Source organism: Tetrao urogallus, assembly GCF_951394365.1.
Source record: "Tetrao urogallus genome assembly, chromosome: 2".
NCBI lineage: Eukaryota > Metazoa > Chordata > Aves > Galliformes > Phasianidae > Tetrao > Tetrao urogallus.
The window spans coordinates 45,896,391-45,915,352 of record NC_136814.1 but is presented as its reverse complement, the minus strand read 5'-3'; the positions used below and the strand labels follow the sequence as shown (position 1 = coordinate 45,915,352).

At 41.6% G+C, this 18,962-nt stretch overlaps 1 protein-coding gene across 1 annotated transcript in view; it reads right to left on the bottom strand.

Moving 5' to 3' along the window:
* The window catches only part of GRM1 (glutamate metabotropic receptor 1), a gene marked incomplete at both ends in the record, with an annotated part of 175,828 nt that extends 163,428 nt beyond the window's left edge, over nt 1-12,400 (bottom strand). Inside the window, one exon of the mRNA XM_079549919.1 lies at nt 11,725-12,400. Within this exon, the coding sequence (XP_079406045.1) occupies nt 11,725-12,400 (676 nt within the window). The remainder of the gene's footprint in view (nt 1-11,724) is intronic.
* Nucleotides 12,401-18,962: the final 6,562 nt, after the last annotated feature.

Here is an 18,962-nt window from a genome sequence, read left to right as displayed (position 1 = left end):
AATTATATCATTTCAGATTCAAAGTAGTGCTCAGATTAATGAGGTCATGAGAAAAACATCATTGCATTCTTCTAAAAAACTTGTTGTTTTCTTCAGTCACAAGGGACAATATTTATGACACAGGAAAAAGAACAAGGCCAGTATAAAATTGGCATGAAAACTGGAATTTTCAACCAGCAAAAAAATAAAAATAGTATAGAAAAATTGTTCTGTAAACTAATGGTAAAATGCATGGTAAAAACACCAATTGCTAGTAAATGAACAAATATACACTCAAAATAATGCTCACAAATTGCAATAGTGGACTGTCTTTGACTAAGGAGGTTATTTAATCCTGAATTGCTTTCCTATGTACTTAGTATCTACAGCATAAGATACTTTTAATTTTCCGAGGCAGCTGAGACCAAAAGTGAACTCATGAATGTTAAGCTACTTTTAAAATGTTTTTCTTCTCTGCTTACATAATCAGAAGTATTAATAAATAATTAGAATTTGGTGCTTGAAAGGACCTCAGCTCTTTATATCTACACAACCACCTGTATAATGCAAGCCCATGGGTTCACTCAGAATAACACTGCACTGGGCCCAGTGACTTGCATTTGAATAAAACTGTTCTGGAATGTCTGCAGCAGATTTTGGTTAGACAACATCAGAAGACCGAACATGCATCATTTTCCTTAGTCATTTGTCCCAGTGGTCAGCCATCTTCAAAAGTACACATTTGTTCACTGAGCAGCAAATGACACTTGCTATGATTTTAAACGTTAAGACAAAGAAAAATTTATTTCTTATTGATTTTGTTTGCTTGGAGGAAATATTTTTTTTTTATAAAATAGGTTGTACCTATCTTTTGACCAATCATATGGAGTAAGCTGCTTTAGATTCCTTTGATAAGGCATTGTTTTCATCCCACAAATCATTTTATCCTGACCTCTTTCCAATATTTTAAATTCCTTTTAAAATATTGATAATGGCACTGAAAAGACAACAGCAACATTAATCATAATAATCCTTATGTGGATGTAAAGTTCCCAGTCTCACAACACAGTTGTGAGCAGTTACACAAGCTTTTTGTACTGTGGAGTAGATTTTTTAGGGTTTGGTGGGCTTTATTGTTTGTTTTGTTACTGTAGCTGTTTTTTGAAAGTAGATCCTCTGTAACTGTATATTGCATTTAGGACTTAAGTGTAAGTGGCAGACGTGCCTTAATCCTTCTTATGTGGTTTGCATTTGACTGTACTAGCATACATTTTCTTAGACTGTGCCTAGTTTACCAAGAGATTTGAATGTTTCCTTTTCTCCCCTTTACTTATTATCTCACAGATGCATATCTTGTCAGCAGAGATGTGTTTCATATCACTTATGAAGACAGTGAGGCATTAGACTCTTTGTTGATCTCTATGCAATGCTGTTAAAATGACCTCATTTGATGGTTGCTCCCCACTTACTGAGGTTGGTGTTCTGAGCTGTAATTTATTTGATGTCTGTTTTTCCAATACTGTATATCACTTTTTAAAAATCAAAATAACCTTTGATACTAATTCATTGCCTTATAGAAGTCTGACATACTCAATCTGAACAGTTACATTTAGCTTTCTCAGTTGCACTTTCATCAGGAAATAAAATCAAGTTAGTATGTAAACTATTTCCCAAAGAGTCACTCTGGTTGGCTGTAATTATAACTTTTTGTCAGCTGAACCCTGAATTGCCATCTTATTATTTTTCTAGAGTTTGCTGTCTTGGTAGCTGGAATTGTCTGGGATAGCTCACGTGTTTTTTGCTTTTGGATTTTTGGCACAAGCTAATGCTGACCATTTTGCCTGTTCCATTACAGATTTAAATCAATATTCATCATCTCACTCACCTTCATAACATCAGTCTTGGACATCACTCTCCTCATGTGACAGAGTCAGACTCTCTACATCCTTACGCCACCTTTTTGCAGGATGCCAGCAGTGGAGCACAAAGTTATGGACATGTTTAGGGGTAGTTTGAGAGAATATTGACCATCTCATTCTGAGACCAGTGACAAATTCAGAAGGTCTTGGAAAGTCTTCTCATCATTCCTGTAATTCCACTTGCAGATTGGCACTGTATGGGAAGGAGGAGGAACTCCAGCTCTGTGCTGGATAACAGCCACAGGCACTGTCCCTTAATATGTGCAGACAGAGCTGCTGGATGTTGGAACCCTGCAGAAATCTGGCAGCAAATTGGTTTAGCTCTGGTAGACAACCACATGAAAGAGAAAGGCTAATCCTATTTTTACAAGAGAATGCAGTTGACACCTGAGAATCGTGATCCAGGTGCCTTGCGGGGGAAGAAAACAATACTAATGAAAAGGCACATGACTTAGTTAAAGTTACTGATTGGTGTTTTGCGGCTGTGTGTTATCCAGGCTTATAAGGCTTCTGCCTGCCCCCTTTTTCCTTCCCAGCATCTTGAAAACTTCTGTTCTAGCAGAGTGATTGTCCCAGCTCAGCACTTCACATATCTGTGGAATTTTTAGTCTAATCCCAAATATATGTTCGTGCTCCCATAGGATTGTGTCCTGGAAAATAAGAGCGCCACCTGAGAGAATGTTATTGGCTCATGGCAATATCCTATTCTACCCCCTTCAGTGGTAATGGATTTCAGTTCTTCAGTTTCTCAAATCAATCCACCAGTTTCAGCAATGATGATAATGTAGCATTCCTTTGCATCACTGTCAATATTTAATTTCTTGCTGCTCAGGCAAGAGACTGAAATAAAACAGGTAGAACCTGCAGTCAGAGAAATACATTCTCTCTAAGAGGATTACCATCTATCAATACCCAGCACTTAATACAACTCCTACTACAGTCTACATGCCAAATTTCCTTGCACTCAAACCTCTCTAGCAAGCACCATGCAGGTAAAAGAAAATGCTCATATGTTTGTCTGAAATGTTTTCTCAATTCCCAACAAATAATTACAAATTTATCTTTTATTTTCTACTCTGTATTGGAAAAGACCTTCGATGTTATGTGGAACCTAGACTCATGTTTATTTTTATGAATATCTACCCAGATTTCCAATGACTTTCGTGATTTTCATGCCTAGTTCTTGCTGCCCAGATGAGTTTTGTTTGAATAAATGTGTGGGAAGCTACCAGCCTTTACAAATACACACAGTCACAGGTGAGTAATATGAAAGTCCCCTGTCAAACTACAGATTGTGACAGTGCTGAAGAAAATGAAAGTCTGCTCCACAAACAATTTGCAAGAGAAGTAAAGAGTAAAATTCATTGGGAATTCATGTTTAGAAGTGAACTAGACTCATTGTTCTTCTAGTTGGAAGGAAAATATTATGTATATGAATATCTTCTAATATCTATGCAAATCCAGCAGTTTGCCTTCACGCAATTTTACACTACTTTTGATAATTATGAGATGCTTCTCAAAGGATTCATAAGCCCTGGGGATCTTAAGTGTTCTCTGAGGAATACAATTCCTATAAGCTGTAAATACGTGATAGCCATGTTAATCCCCATTCAGGATCCACTGATCTCAAAGAGAGGACCAACAGCTAACATCAATGAGGATTGTATTGGAAGCCCTACAATTACACTTACCCTCTGCACCAGCACAGGACATAATCTGGTTTGTCTTCAGAACTGTCAAATGCCTATCCTTACAACATTTCTATCATATTTAAAAGGGATTTATAGATCTTTCCTTCCAGTTAATAAAATGAAGGAATCCTTTAACCAATTGATTTGTTTAAAAATATTCAGCAGAAAATACAAACGGAAATTGTTCAAACCACTGTGTTGTATGATAGCATGACTTTTCACTAAAATGAAATACCTGCCGCATTGGTTCTTGACAGACACAAACCATCCAGGTAGTGGCATAGAATCATGTCACAAGAGGAAATCAGAGCATACACAGTACTTTTCATTAAAAAGCACTCCACGTGTCACAGACCGCTACTAACACATTGGCTCTGTACTTCCAGACTGCAAGTTAGGTAATGGAAAATGAAGGTAAATCTTACATATTGTGTTCTGATTTCCTTTTCGTGTGTGTGTTGCCTCATCTTCTCACTGAGCTCACAAAAGAAGTTAGCCTAGAGCAGTATAGAAGGCCTTATTATAACCTAAGTATAAAAAAATCTGTAATTGTGACTGAAATTTAGACATATTTGGTATGAAAAAGATGCAAGAGAAATAAAAATTGGTAATGGTAATATTTAATTGAAAACAAAATAAATTATCTTTTTTAAAAAAGAGAAATCCAATTTCAAGGAAATTGAAAGGAGCAGCTAAGAGATCAAAATCCTAAGAAATCACATGGAAATGACTTAGATACATGTAAGAGACTGAGAGCAGTTTTATATGCCACTGCTCAAAAACAATCAACATATCTCCAAAAAGATCAAAGAGCCAGCACAATAAAGCAGAAAAGTAAGCTCCATAAAGCTATTAAAATAAAACTAATAAAAATAAAAATAAAAAATTAACAAGTGGAAATTTTGTCTTAATGAGGGAATGAGAACAGAGAATACCTTGGCAAATGAAACATAAAACCACAATAAGACAATATGAAACAATTTTGAGACACAATGACATAAAACATAATAATCCACCATTCTGCAAATATTCCAGAAATGAGAAACTTGCCTTATATCCACTGATAACCAGATACATAAAAAGAGCACTTGGGGAAGATAAAACCATAGCAGAGAAGTTAAATTAGCTGTCTGGATCTACACTGTCTGGGAAGGGAGATAGGATAGTCCTCAGAGAAAGGTCATTTCTTCTGTAGGACAAGTCTAAACAGCTGTCTCAGAGTATCAATATTTTATAACAAATCCGTAAGATGGATTTAACGAATTGCCAAGACCAGCTAATTTTCCATGCAGAATTTTGCTATGGTACTTTGATGCCAATTGAATTGGCCTTAGTACCAAAACAGATGGCAGCGGTAAAGTGGAAAAAGTCATTTTATATATCAGATTTAATCATTAAGAAAATTTATAGAATGTTTGGAGTGTAGAGGGTAACCCGAAGATTAAAAGACTTGTGACATTCCCACAGAAAGCTAACTGGTTGAAACAATAACAAAAGCAGTATTGATACACAAGTAAATAAATATATCATATCAGAGAAGAACCAACACAGTTTCTACAGAGAAAATATGAGGGCTATACACAGCATCAGAGGCAGATGTTGGTGGTACAGCAGTAGAAGTTGAACTTACCCACCCATATTCTGTTACATTTTGTTGCTGTGTGACAGATGGCAGCAGAGAGGCATTCATCAACCCCTGCTGAATGTTGATGGGAACCAAACAGTGAATGTGAGCACAGTAAGGTGGCGGGTGGTGCATTTCAGCAGTGGTGACAGTGGGTACCTCTGGTGGTGCAGATTTTTATAAGTACAGCATGCAGGCTTTTGTTCATCACTGGCAAAAATGTATAGCTAATGTGGTGACTGTGTTGAAAAATAGTGTTTTGTAGCTGACGTATCACTGAATTTGCTCTACCAAATTCTGTTATTGTGCTCTATGTATCTGTTGTAGTTTCCATTGAAATAAATAGGAGGCACTACATCAGAGTGACCTATATACATACCTCGGAAGTTTACTAGATTTCTTTGATGGAGCAAATAGCTGTATGAATGATATAATAAATATAAAACATTTGGAATTTAAGAGAACTTTTGATGAGATCCCTCAGTAGTGATTCTCACAGAAGCAGAGGTAATATTGATTAGAAAGAATGTACTGTTATGGATTAAGAATTGGCTAGCAAATAGGAACAAAAGGATAGGAAATAAATTTTGTGTTAATTAATGTGGAGTAACACACATGAGGAAACTACTGTGTATGACGGCCTATGATCTAGGATTTGCCTATTAAGAAAAAGGTATTGTGGTATTTAAAAGTATTTTCTGGTGGCATCCATTCAGTGCACTGTGGGAGCTGAAAAGGTAGTGGACCAGTAGAATTTTATCAGGAAAGGTGCAAGAGCAATACAGTTGCTCTTGTTACTTCAAGTTACTTCATGACTGAATTTAACCATGGTGTATTCCACCTCAAACAATGCATACAACTGTTACCCCCACATTTCCTGCTAAAACCAGAAGAACAAAATTATGATCAGGAGTAACAAATGATAAGAAGTTTTGTACAAATGTAGGAATGTAACATAGTCGATAAGGAACAAACAAAAGTAAATAAGAGGAAATACTAGTTCACACAACATGCAATTATGTAATAAAATTCACTGTTAAGACACCAAAGAGAAAGGTATACAAATAGATGCAAAAAGGGATTAGTCAAATTTACACAGGAAAGGTCCATTGGCAGTATCTCACCTACTAGCTGTGAAGGTGTGCTCTATGTGTGCTCTGCTCTTCTTTCTTTTAATATTCATCCCACTGATGAAGGACTAGTATAGAATATTTCCCTAGATGTTAACTGAGTTCAAGAGCTGTCTGGATGAGGAGCTACGAGATATGGTTTAGTAGCCTGTGGTAGCAATGGTAATGGGAGGGTAGTTGGACTAGATGATCTTGCAGGTCGTTTCCAACCTTGTGATTCTATGATTCTATGATTCTCAGCTAAGAGGTTATTTTTCACAATAAACAATTCCCTTAGCGAAAAGGTGGAGAGAAAGCTTCCTTTGCTGAAAAGCTATTCTAGTTCATGTCTGACCAGTATTTGGCCGTTCCCATCAGACTGTCAGCACAGGTGTTAATTAGTGCCATCTGTGATGGTGGCCTATGCTGTGAACACCTGCCACCCAGAAAATCACAGTGGTTTTTCACACAGGTCAGTGAGCACCAGTTAGTAGTGACTTCGACCAGTATTTTTCTAGGTTGTGTATGGCAAGTGCAGTCATTCTTGTAGCTCCTACTGCAGCTACCAATTCAGTGGCTCATCAGACCCCTGAAGATTCTTTTTCAATGGATCATACTATTCCTACTTAATAACACTTGAAACCGTTTTTATTTTTCTGTCTGAGAAAACTAAGAATAATCACCTTCATCTTGTGAACAATAGTTCAAAGGAATTGTTATGGAGGTATTTTCACATGGTTTTTGAGGTCGTTCAAATTGTTTTACTTTTTTTTAAAACAATTTTCACTGAGATAAGAATCCTGAAGGAGTTTGCAAGGAATATGGAACATTCAAATCCGAAAACAGGGGAATAATTCAAGAAGAAAAAAAAAAAACAAAAAAAAACCTGAAATAAAGCACAAATGAACCCACAGGGTCTACTGATAAATATGTATCCAGTAATATTGCTGCGAAGTCAGGCTGAGAAGTTAGATGAGTTTTTTGAGGTGATTTAACTCATGTAGCTGCCAGTTGTGCAGTTGAAAACTTTGATTATTTGTGAATTTAGGAGTACTGCAAAGCAATATATATTTCAGAAGGAATTTCTCTTGATCCTCTGCAGTGTTGGTCGCACACAATATTTTTGTCAACATCAATCAACGTAAGTGATTCTCCTAGCACAACACCTTATAATAAATATAATTAATGTGTCCAATACAGGGAGAATTCTAGTCCTTGCCTGTCTTTAAATTACTATTTGTCCTTCTTAGGACATTTTTCTCTCCTTTCTCCCTATCAGGAAGCCTCTGATGATGATAGGTGAAGCTATTGAAATGGAGAAAAAAAAATAGGTAGGAGAATGTATTTGGGAACAAACATCTCAGGCACAGTTCACACTTCATGAGGTTATGAAAATTTTTATGGCTGTTGATAGAAATATTGGTAAATTCTGAAATTTCAAGTGTAGGAATTGAAGTTGCTGTTCACTATTGCCTGACCATAATTTAACTGAAAAGTACCAATCCTAGTAACACCAAGAAATTAATGATAAATCATTATTAGAAATAGCTTGTAAGAACACCTTGTGAGAAATAAAGCAATTTCATTGTATCAAAATTATTCCTTTGAACCACTTGGATATTGCCCCACTTATCTTTAAACAGGAGTATTATTTTCTAGCACATCTAAAGCTACTTTAGTGAGTTCTATGCAAGAATTTTTTTTTTTTTTTCTGTGAAATCTGCAGCGAATAGCAAGGTCTACTCCTTACCACTTTCATTCCAACATGTATATATAACTGTGCATATGAATTTCTTGTATGTTACTAGAACACTGTGTGTGGTAGTCAGGTTATAAAAAAATCACTGTGAAGATTATTAAATACATTGCTGTCTACTTTGATAGGAAAGTTTTTACAGTTTTGCCATTCATTTTGTCATAATTTATTTCAAGCCTTGTGACACAAATCAGACAAATTGATCATATTTTGGTGCTATCAGTAAAATAAAGCTATAAATAATCACAATTTGATGCAATTAACTAAATGGTCCATTTCTAAAGATATTTTTACCAAGTCCACATGTTAACCTGCTGGAATTTAAATGTTGTTTGTAGAGGACTATTTGTACACTAAAGTGCAAGAATAGTCCATAAATAGCAGATGGTCAGTAGACAAACAGATCTGCTCACAAAACCAAAAATCTTACACACATTTTGTAAGCCCAGTGATTGAAAAGAAAATTCAGGCCTAAGCATTAACTATTTCTCTTTTCTTATTCTGAAGTGACCTCCTTGGAAAGCGAGATCATATAAAGCCTTCTTAAACCATCATCTCTCCCACCTTTTGGATAAAGATGAAGAATTTTTTGGAGGCTGCTGAGCACCAGCTATTATATAGGCATCTTAAGGGTCTGGGAAGCTAGTGTAATGCACAGCAATCTAATAAGTGCCCTGTGCTTTCTGGAAACAGCCCTTATCGCACTTGGTATGTATGAACATGACCTGAATTCAGGAATACCTGTAGAGTTGTGCCCAACTTCATACATGTGTTTTTAAGACCTTTGATTTCCATATGAAACCTTGGCCTGGAGTTAGACAGACACTTATCTGCATTTCTAGATGAGGATGCCTTTCAAGCCTAAGAGCTGAGAAGATATACCCATGCCAAGTACTCCAACACTGAAGTACCTTTGAAGAATCCTTAAAAAAAATAATACTCTTGAAAATGCCTTGCAGCTACTTTATAGTCACACAGCCTTCCACAGGCATACGCACAGATTTCTCACATCATTTCATGACTGCTGCCTACTCTGAAATAACTGTGCTCTCACCATGTGTAAGTATGCTCAACTGAGATACATAACAACCAGACATAGTAACTTGCCTTTGTTTGTTCTGCAGTGTGGAGCTGTATGTGTCAGTTTTAATCTAAAGCTAAGCAGGCCTTTGAAAACAGGTTTTTTCACTAACAAGTTTCTAATCAAGTGCAACATTTATATACCTTAATAAACAATGGTGCAAAAAGTACACCATGAAACATCATGTATTAATGCACAGAGACTGTATACAGGTAAATATAGTCACCAGTAATGGCATTAACACAAGAAGAGTGGTCTTCACATCACATGCAAAGAAGGATATTGGTAACTATTTGAAAGACATCATGCCACAGGCTGGATGACTTTAATCTTTTGATTCTTGTGGCTCCATGATAAGAAAATTGGCACTGAACTGTAAGGCATTTATTTCTGATTTTCATTAGAAGTACATTGCTGCAGACCAGTATCATTTGGGGCTCTCAAATAGCTCCATCCAGTGTATGGGAGCAGAGGAAGGGGAATGGAGGAGCCGAGATGTTCAGGTCAGCTCTGAGTTGTCACTGATAGAGCACTGCTGGCTGCCACAGGCCAAAGGCTGGTGGTGTTGTGTCATCCCCTTGTGGCTGGGTGCCTGTAGGCACTGAGCTGCGAGGCCCCGTAAGAGTGAGAGACTGAGCAGAAACAGCATCTCTGCAGCTCTCAAGAGGTGGTCAGATCAGACCTGAAGTACTCTGAAAATGAAACTTCTTCACAACTTCAACCTGCATGCTTCCTAGGAATGGTCCCATTTTTCATGACGCCCACTGATGTGATTCCCCAACCAGTAAGACCCCAGAATTATTTGCAGCCCACTATTAAGACGGTGCAGAGGCCAATGAGTAAGTGTGGAGGAGGAATGTTTCTAACTACACTTTATCCCTCTATTTCCAAACATAGCACGGATGGAGCTGCTCCTATTCACAAAGTATTACTCAGCGTGACTCTGTGTTTCCTGTGCAGAGTAATCCCACCTTTAACATACCAGCAAGCAGCTCTCACTGTGAGTGCACAGTATTTCAAGTAACAGAATTGCAATAACTCACAGCTATTTCATGTCTACTAATTTCAATTCATACAGGAAAAAAAAAAAGCCTTTTGGAATCCACCCATCAGCAATTGCCATGGGGTTAATGACATCTCCCTGGAAGAAGCAAAGAAGTTGAGGTTTGTTATATATATTTGCAGTGGGATTTGCAGCCTCACTCTAACAATAAGGGTATGGCAGATAGAGATTTAAAAAAAAAAAAGCAAACATGTAACTTGAACTGCATAATCTGCAAAATCCTCATGACATTTCCTAAGAGGAGATTGTTACTTCGTGGGGCAGAACTGATCCACTATTTTCAAAAGTATCAGTATAAATCCTGCAAAAATGTCTTGCAACAACCATTTTTCCTCAGTCACCATCTATTGTAAAAATAGATATGGAATTAAAAATTCTTGCGAGCAATGGATGAAATTACTACTTACAATGATCTTTTAAAATGAATAAACAAATGACCTTTAGAAGCTATAGTTTTTTGGTTTTTGTTTTTGTTCTTGTTTTTCCTAGAGAGATAAATCCTACCTGCATTAAGGAGTTGTATCTGCACGGAGTGAACAGATCCCCTCAGGCAGCTCTCAGCCAGGGTGAGCTCATAGCTCCCCAGAAGTGCATGGAGTGGAGCTCGGCAGTTTGCATCCACACATAATTCACCCCCTCGATGTTTATTTTTCACCCCAGCCTGGCACAACATCTAATCCTGTCTGTCAGCAGTAAGGAATCCTAAGAGCTCGTGTTCCACTCCTTCCAGCAGTTCATTTTCTCATCTGTGACAGGGCATAAAATGAACTGCAAATGTCAGGTCATTGCTTCCTGCTCTTATATATGCTTTTTTTTTTTTTTTTTTTTTTTTTTTTTTTTTTCAGAATTGCAGCACTTTCATGTCTTAAGTATTCAATTTAATCCGATTCATCTTTGCATGTTGTATATGCAAATCTTACTGGAGATTTCTTTATTTATTCATAACAGTGTATGTTCTTCACACTTTTTACTGAGCCATCTCTGTGAGAAGAAAAGGTGTGGAGTCAGCTCTGTAACCAGAGAGGGAATCGTAAATCAAATCCACAGCAGATATATGCTCAGGTAAAGAAAACAGCTGCACAATTACAACAATAATAAGATCAGCTTTGCAATTTTATACTTGAAAATCCCATTTTTGTGTCTATAATTGGACTATAGAAACGCCACAGTAATCTATCACAAGAGTTTGCCTTCTATAAGAAAAAATAATTTCTTTAATTTACGTTGGTCCAGCCAGCCCACCTATAAGCTGACGCTCCTTTATAAAACAACATTTTCTTTTGATATAAGCCATTTAAAAAGAAGGAAATCTGTTGACTATGAACACATTGTTCAAGTCAACATCTTTACATTAGAATCCTACAGAACAGCCCTGCTGCCCTCTATTTTCCACAGTACACCCTGGAAAGGCACCAAAAGGTCTCGACTCAGCCCAGGCAGAACCTATCTGCTCCTGGGCAGCAGATGGGCACTGTGGGCTCCCACCTTCCCCCTGGACCCACCTTCAGTGTGCACAGCAGACACGTAAGTCCAGTTGTAACGCTTCACAATATCAAGCATGGCACGGGCTTGGAGTGTGTCAGAGGGCACCACACGGAGGAAATACTTGTAGAGAGTCTTGTCACTCAGGTCGATGCTGGTGGCAGAATAGGCAATTTGTGGGATGTCAAAGAGCTGCAGGAGGTTCTGCACCTGGATGGCGACTGAGCTGGAACCAGGGCCAATGACTCCTGCAATGGGCTTCCTCAGGCGGCCTGGGGGCTGCGGTTGTGAGTCGGAGAGGCAGCGCCCACCGCCTTCCCTGTCATCTCTGATAGAGATGAGTGAGTCCCGAATGAACTCAATGCTCTGCTCCAGGGCCACCGAAGAGTGCCAGCAGGAGTCTCGGATCTCGCTGCCCAGCGTGATGTTGGGCAGCAGCACTGGGTCAGCGTTGATCTTATCCAAGGTGTGAAACATGGCCTCCACCCGCTGGATGCCGTATTGCTCCCGGATCTCCCCACACTTCCTCTCAGGCACCTTCTCAGCTGGTGGTTGATGGTGGACCGAGAAGAGGGCACCAATGATGACATCCCCGTCCATGCGGGCCACAGAGCGCTGCGCAGAGGCGGCAGCTGGTGGCAGCGCGGCACCTGCCAGCAGCAGCGCAGGCAGCACGAGAGGCAGCACAGCGGTCATTGCGGTGCACGATGCTGTCCGCGGTGGGGCTACGGCTCCGGTGGGATCCTCTTGGATGCGTACGCTGAGAGCACATGTAGGGAACGGCATCCGCTGCCCCCCGCCGGTTCTCGGGTTGCTCCTAATAGCATCGCAGCCACGTCTCACCGCACAGCTCTCGAGGGTGCATAGGCAGCTGTCATCCTAGTGACTTTTAACCTGGTGGCACAGAAACGGGGTATGAAACGCTCACTGGGGATTCAACGTCAAATCAGAGCTCAACAGAGCGGCACGGTTCGAGGAGGTCAATGCTTTCGTAGGGCCGTTAGCTCCGGTAAAGGCTCTTGGAAGTATGTTTCAAGAGGAATTAAGGTGTGTGTTTATTTGCCTTGCCACACTCCCCCGTGTCTGTTTATGAGAACCGCTCCTGAGCCCGCCTCTCCCGCCCAGGCGGCCGCGCCTTTCCGCGCCCCGCCCGCGGCACAGCCGAAAGTTTGGCGGGACACTCGGCGCTCCGGGAGGCGACACAGCCCTCCCCAGCCAGGGACATGGTGCCGAGCGTTGCCCCTCTCGCCTTACTGCCGTCCGAACGCATAATCCTCAGGTCCTCATCTAAGGAATTTTCTCTCCCGAGATAAAAAAGGGATGAAGAGAGAGCGAGAGCTCTGCTCTGCCACCGATGGGAAATGTCATTTAAAGGTCAGCGGAAAGGAGAAGAAAGGGGCCCCTTTTAGCTTAACTTTTCCGCCTGTCAGGAGCAAAGCTGTACTCCGACCAGGGACGCACACCTGACCCCAGGGAAAACACTCCAGTTACTACGGCAACGGCTGGCAAAGTCCTGCTACGTTTTGCCGGCACGCCTCGCAGGCAGCCTTCGGGCGAGGGAAACCGACGAGCCCGGCGACCGTGCCTGCAGGCTCCGCGCCGTGCTCGGGGCCGGGCGGCAAGGCCACCGCCTCCAGCACCGCGAAAACGGCCTCCGCCGCCAGGCAGCCGGAGAGCGGTCCCTGTTGCGCGGCGGAGCCGTCAGAACCACGGACAGCGCCCGGCGACAGGCGCTCTGAGCCCGGCCCCGGCTCCCGCCGCCCCGGCATCCGCACCGCCCGCGCCCCATCCCGCCGCCCTGGAGCCGGTACCCGGGCGTCCCGCGGTCCCCGCCGTCCCGTCGTTCCGCTGCCCCGGTCCCGCCACCGCCGACCCAACCGCCGGACGCTTCCCCCAAACTTCTGCCCCCGCCTGGAGCCGCTGCTGTCTTCCCGCATGCACGGCCAGACACGGCGACGCGACGATACACCTCCACACCGCCACGGAACACAGAGCCCGAGGCACACCGGCCGTTCCCCCCGATCTGCCCTCCGAGCACCGCGCAGAGGTGCGGATGCCGCCGCAGCGGCGGGACTACACGCTGCGGGGCAGCTGAGTCCCGGGGCAGAGCCGCGCTGCCCGTGGGGGATTTCCCCGGCCGCCCCTCGCCCTCTCCGGTCCGCAGCGCCCCGCAGGGCTGGCAGCCCGGGGCGTACCTGGCGTGGTGAGGCCGGCGTTCGCCGCCCGCTCGAAGCAGACACCGGCGGCTGCCCGGGCGCCCCGAGCTGGCGCGCTGGCGGCGGGGCGACGGCTGTGGGCTGGTCGCTGGTGCCCTCTGTCTTCAGCACCGCTCCACCGCAAGGAAAAAAACAGGTCACCCCGCGCTCATCCATTATCTCACACGGCGGGATCGGGCATTTTCTCCCCCTCCTTAATTTCTTCGGCTATTGTCTTGGAAGCGAACGAGGAGGCATCACCCGGAGCACGCAGCCGCCGCGGGGAGGTGTTGGTCTCTCCCCCCGCGGCTCTTTATTCGTTATCTTCTCGCCACAATTAGAGAAATCCAAAGCAAGGGACTGGCACATGGAAAGGGCTCAGACCACGCTGGGGGACCCAACAGCCAGGCTGTCACTATGAAAATAAATACATACACGTATTTATAACTGTATTGCAACAGGATAAATCACCTGTAAGGAGAAAGGCGTTGAGATTACTGTTTTAAGGTCAAGATGAGCCTCCTTAAAGGCACGTGAGAGGCATGTCAGATTAAAATAATACCAGATTGAATAATCATAATTCAGACGACCTGCTTGCATCCCTAACACAGGTCTCGGGTGTTTTACTTAGCTGTGGGAAAGTTAAAGTTAGATTACCTCCCCGCTGGGAACTCTATAGATATTTGTCCTACTTTTGAAAGAAAGAGGCAAGGACAAACATTTAACTATTGCTTGAATGAGAAGCTTTGCAACGAATGCTGCCTCAGAGCTGCCTACTCCCCATGTCAATATTTGTGCTCTTTTTGTAATCACAGAGCTGTGACCTGGCATGTTTCTTATGGAGGAATGGCCCAGGGCAGCACTGCCAGCACCAGGCCTGAGGGCATCCAGGTGTGCCCTTCAAGGGAGAACAAATTCCCCTTTTTCCACACTTCAATAATTAGAGTTTACTCTCTGTTCTTGGCACAGAACACAGAATCACATAATCATGGAATTATAAAATCATAGAATGGCTTTGTTTGGAAGGGACCTTAAAGACTGCCCAGTTCCAATCCCCTGCCATGGGTAGGGTTGTCAACTCTCATCAGGCTGCCCAGGTCCCCATCTAACCTGGCCATGAACACCTCCAGGGCTGAGGCATCCACATCTTCTCTGAGTAACCTGTGCCAGCAAATGATTCCAATGAGGACATAACTAAAAAGCTAGGAGGGCAGCTGGCAGGGATCTGGAACTCATGAGAAGAACCTGGGATATTTGCAGGTTTTGGGAAGGGCTCCTGGAAGCCCAAAGAGTCAGAGAGACCTCAGGGCCATCATATTGCTTTTTCCCTCTAGTGTTATTTCCAGGTGTCACCCACACAGGCAGCCTGGTATGTTCCATCAGCCCCAGCAGACCAGATAGAACTGCCATTTTGTTGTTGCTGTTATATGAACATAGGGAGGTGTCATCCTGTGCCATCCTGAACATTTTCCTGCCTATAGAACCAGCATCAACTCACTGCACCATCCACCCATGCTCCCAGTGTCACCACTGTCCCATGTTTCTGAACACAAGGAGCCTTCACCACCAGGTAGCCATCCCTGTGGCACTCCACAGAACTTTGTGCAGAGGATCTTGTGCACTGCACAGGATTTTGTGCAGAGAGGAGCTGCCGTCAGACAGTCAGGGGATTGGGGCTACAGCAGAGAAGAACTGGAGCTAGGCTGTAAGTAACACCAGCATTGCATGGGAAGTTATGTGATGTTGACTATTTTCTTCCTGGACATGGAGTGAACAATTTTCAGTCTCCCATGAAACACAATTCAAAAATCACATACAGATTTATTGAAATATTTCATTTTGATAGTATAAAAATGTTTTATTCCTACTTCAGTTTAAAGATTTTCTATTATGAAACACAGTGTATCATTATTTTTACTTCACATGAAATCAATCATCAGCTTAAAATGGAGGTTCTTTTCCAGTTCTTCTCCCAAATATATATTTTTTTCTTTCAACAGCAGGGACACTCCTGTTAAATGCTCTTATTTCAACAACATGGCCTCTTTCATAAGAGAATCTTCTGTTGGTAAAGATCTGGTTAGCTGTAAAGAGGTAAGAGCGGTGTATTATACAAAACTATTTGAAAAGGAGATGGTTTGGAAAAGCAAAGACAGAAGGCTTGAAACCAGACTTAACAAGCCCCTACTTCTGGTTTGCTAAAACAGTTCCTCCCTTTGCCACCTCCTCCCCAAAGGCAAGTTAGGTTGGCTTTTTAACTGTGCAGCCTCTCCAGATACAATATTGGGCAGATTTAAAGTTATTCTGTGTGAATCAATACCTCTAAAACTGTGTAATTTTATTATGTCTTGAAAACAAATGCAAAGTTCATGTTGTCCTGTGTGAAGTTGGCTAACACACATACTGGCTAATGTAAGAGTTCTCAGTAATATTTTCTATTCTGCTCACTCAAAGTCTTTCTTTTCATGATTTACGGAAGCCACCTTCTGTACATACACAGTATGCATACAAAACATGCACAGACACTGTATCAGGCACTGAAATATTTGCTTGTGAACCAAGGTTTACAGTCATCATGTAGCAGGCTTATTCAGTTGAAACAGGGATTTTAATCTCACTAATACATTTGGTATATTTTCTCCTCAGAAAGGAGAACATGCTCCTTAGCAAAGCAAATGCCGCTCATTGGTTTTCCTTTAAGGAATGTGCTAACTACATTATCATTTCCACCCTATCTTATATTTAAGCTATTAAGTCACTCTATCTGCTAAGAAACAAAGAAACAGCATTTTGAACTGTTTTTAATACTTTTATTTGCTTCAAGAGCTAGAAAATGAACATGAATGGATTGATGTCAGCATATACGGAGCTTCAAAAAGATCTGAATGCTCAGCTGTTCCTTGTACCAGGAGATCCAATAAAATTTAATAGGATTAACCTATGAAATTTAGGACTCACCTCTGTGACACTTTAAACAATAGCATCTACACAGACTTATGGTTATATTGGTCTGCTCTTTGCTCTTTTTATGGCAGACACGTGTATTTATTGGCCACAAGGATTCCTGGGAATGTGCAGGCTTCCACTGCTAGTTATGCACCTCCTGCTCATGCCCTGTCTCATGTCACAGAAACCTGAGTGTGTTTCACAGACTGAGGAGACTTCACATCTTTTCAAAATAACCAAAATACTTCCTCAGAGATTTAGTCAGGAGAGAACTGTCTGCCTTGTTATGATTTCAAAGGTCTCTCAAATAAATGTGAGATCCAAATCAATGCAAAATTCAGAATTCTGGGACGTCTTGTGGATTTTTGTCACTCTCTAAGGATTATAGGCTCCATGATGTGATGAATAGACTGGCTTATTCATACATTCAGCAGTTTCAATTTCTGCCTAGCAGAGCTGTTAATAAGCTAAAATTGATTCTTTTAAGATTATTTTTTTTTTTAAATGAACAACTGATTGCTTCATAACGTCATATCAAAAAAGAAACCCTCAGGAGAAGTTCTCTGTGAAGACTGCCAAGGAGAGGGATCAGATTGCTCCTGAAAAGACAGAGCCTGGCTTCTTATAAAGAAAAGCTCATCTCCCAAATGGTTTCTCTTCAATGAAACAACATCCAAACAACACACAATAGCTGAAAGTACCCCATTTCCCATTGCCACAGAAAGAGGCATGTGCCCTAACCCGGTGATCCCCACTATGCAGGTGTCTGAAGAGTTTTGTCTTTCTGATTGTGGGGAAGTGCTCACTAGAGTGAATGAGAAGCCACATGATTGTCTTCAGTGTAAGGCAGGGTGGATTTTCACTCCTAGGTAATGTTCCAGGACACTCCTGTATTTATTTATTTCTTAACTGCAAAAATGTACTTATGGTGCCCTCTAGGCCAAAATGCTGCACAATATTTATGATGCATTCTTACACAAGCTGACTCTATCCAGCTCAATTAGTTTTGATAAAGCTAGCTCTCTTGCCCTGAAATCCTCTGATTTCCCTGAAATAATCCCCTAAGATGCAAGCTGAGCAAATAGGTAGATTTGTGCAGGGACCTGCATACCAACAGTCTTGTTCTACATCAAGCCAAAGAGGGAAAAGCATTTCAGATTCAAAGGGCTACCATTTCTGAGTTTCAGACTCCCTGTTTAAAACATACAGACTCCCAGGTCCATTTGGAAATGCTGGTATGAACATCTCTGGCTGGACTCACCAGGCAGGGACTTCCGTTATGTAAGTGTGAAGGGAGAGATGCTACCTTGGCTACATGGTTTGAACACAAATAACTGTCCAGGATAACTGGACACATCTACTGCATTTGACTGTAACTAACAGGATGCAGAATTTCACTAGAAGATCCTGTGGTCTTAATTTGGTGCTGTGCTTGTGGGAAGTCTGACAGTTAAAAGCATCCACTGGCTGAAATTTTTTGGAGATTTTCAAGGACAGCTCTGTGTAAAGCCACCTGCAGGAATCCAATCTGGTACCACAGAAAACCGGTAAAACCTATGGAAAGAAAGTCTTCGCTGTGCAGATAATGAAAATATATTCCTGTTCTTTCTGACACCCAGTCTTTCATACCAGAGCTGTGGGTCAGTAAGCCCTTACACTGCAAAATTTAGTTACAAAAGGAAAAGGTAACTTAGGAAAACCAAAAGTTCACTCTCAGACTGCAGTATGACAACACATCTCTGCACCACTCAGAGGGGAACCTGTAAGTATATACTAATCTCTGAAATTTTCTCCTGTAACTACAGTTAGCACTGAAGAAAACAGCTCTGTATTTACCAGCTGTTATTTGTGTCCTTCATTTCACCATGTATTTCCCTTCCAGATATTTTGTACAACAAAGAAAGAAAAATAAAGTCACATTAAAAATCACAAATGTCAGAGACAGGAAAGGCTAGCAGTCTTCCCAAACATGATTATTATTTTACACTTGATTAAAGAATTGACAGAGGCTTTGCAAATGCCAGTTTAGCAATCAAGCCATGTATAATAAATGTCTGACACATTTCAAAAAACATATTTCATTCTCAAAAAAACCAACAACAAAAAAAACCCTCAAA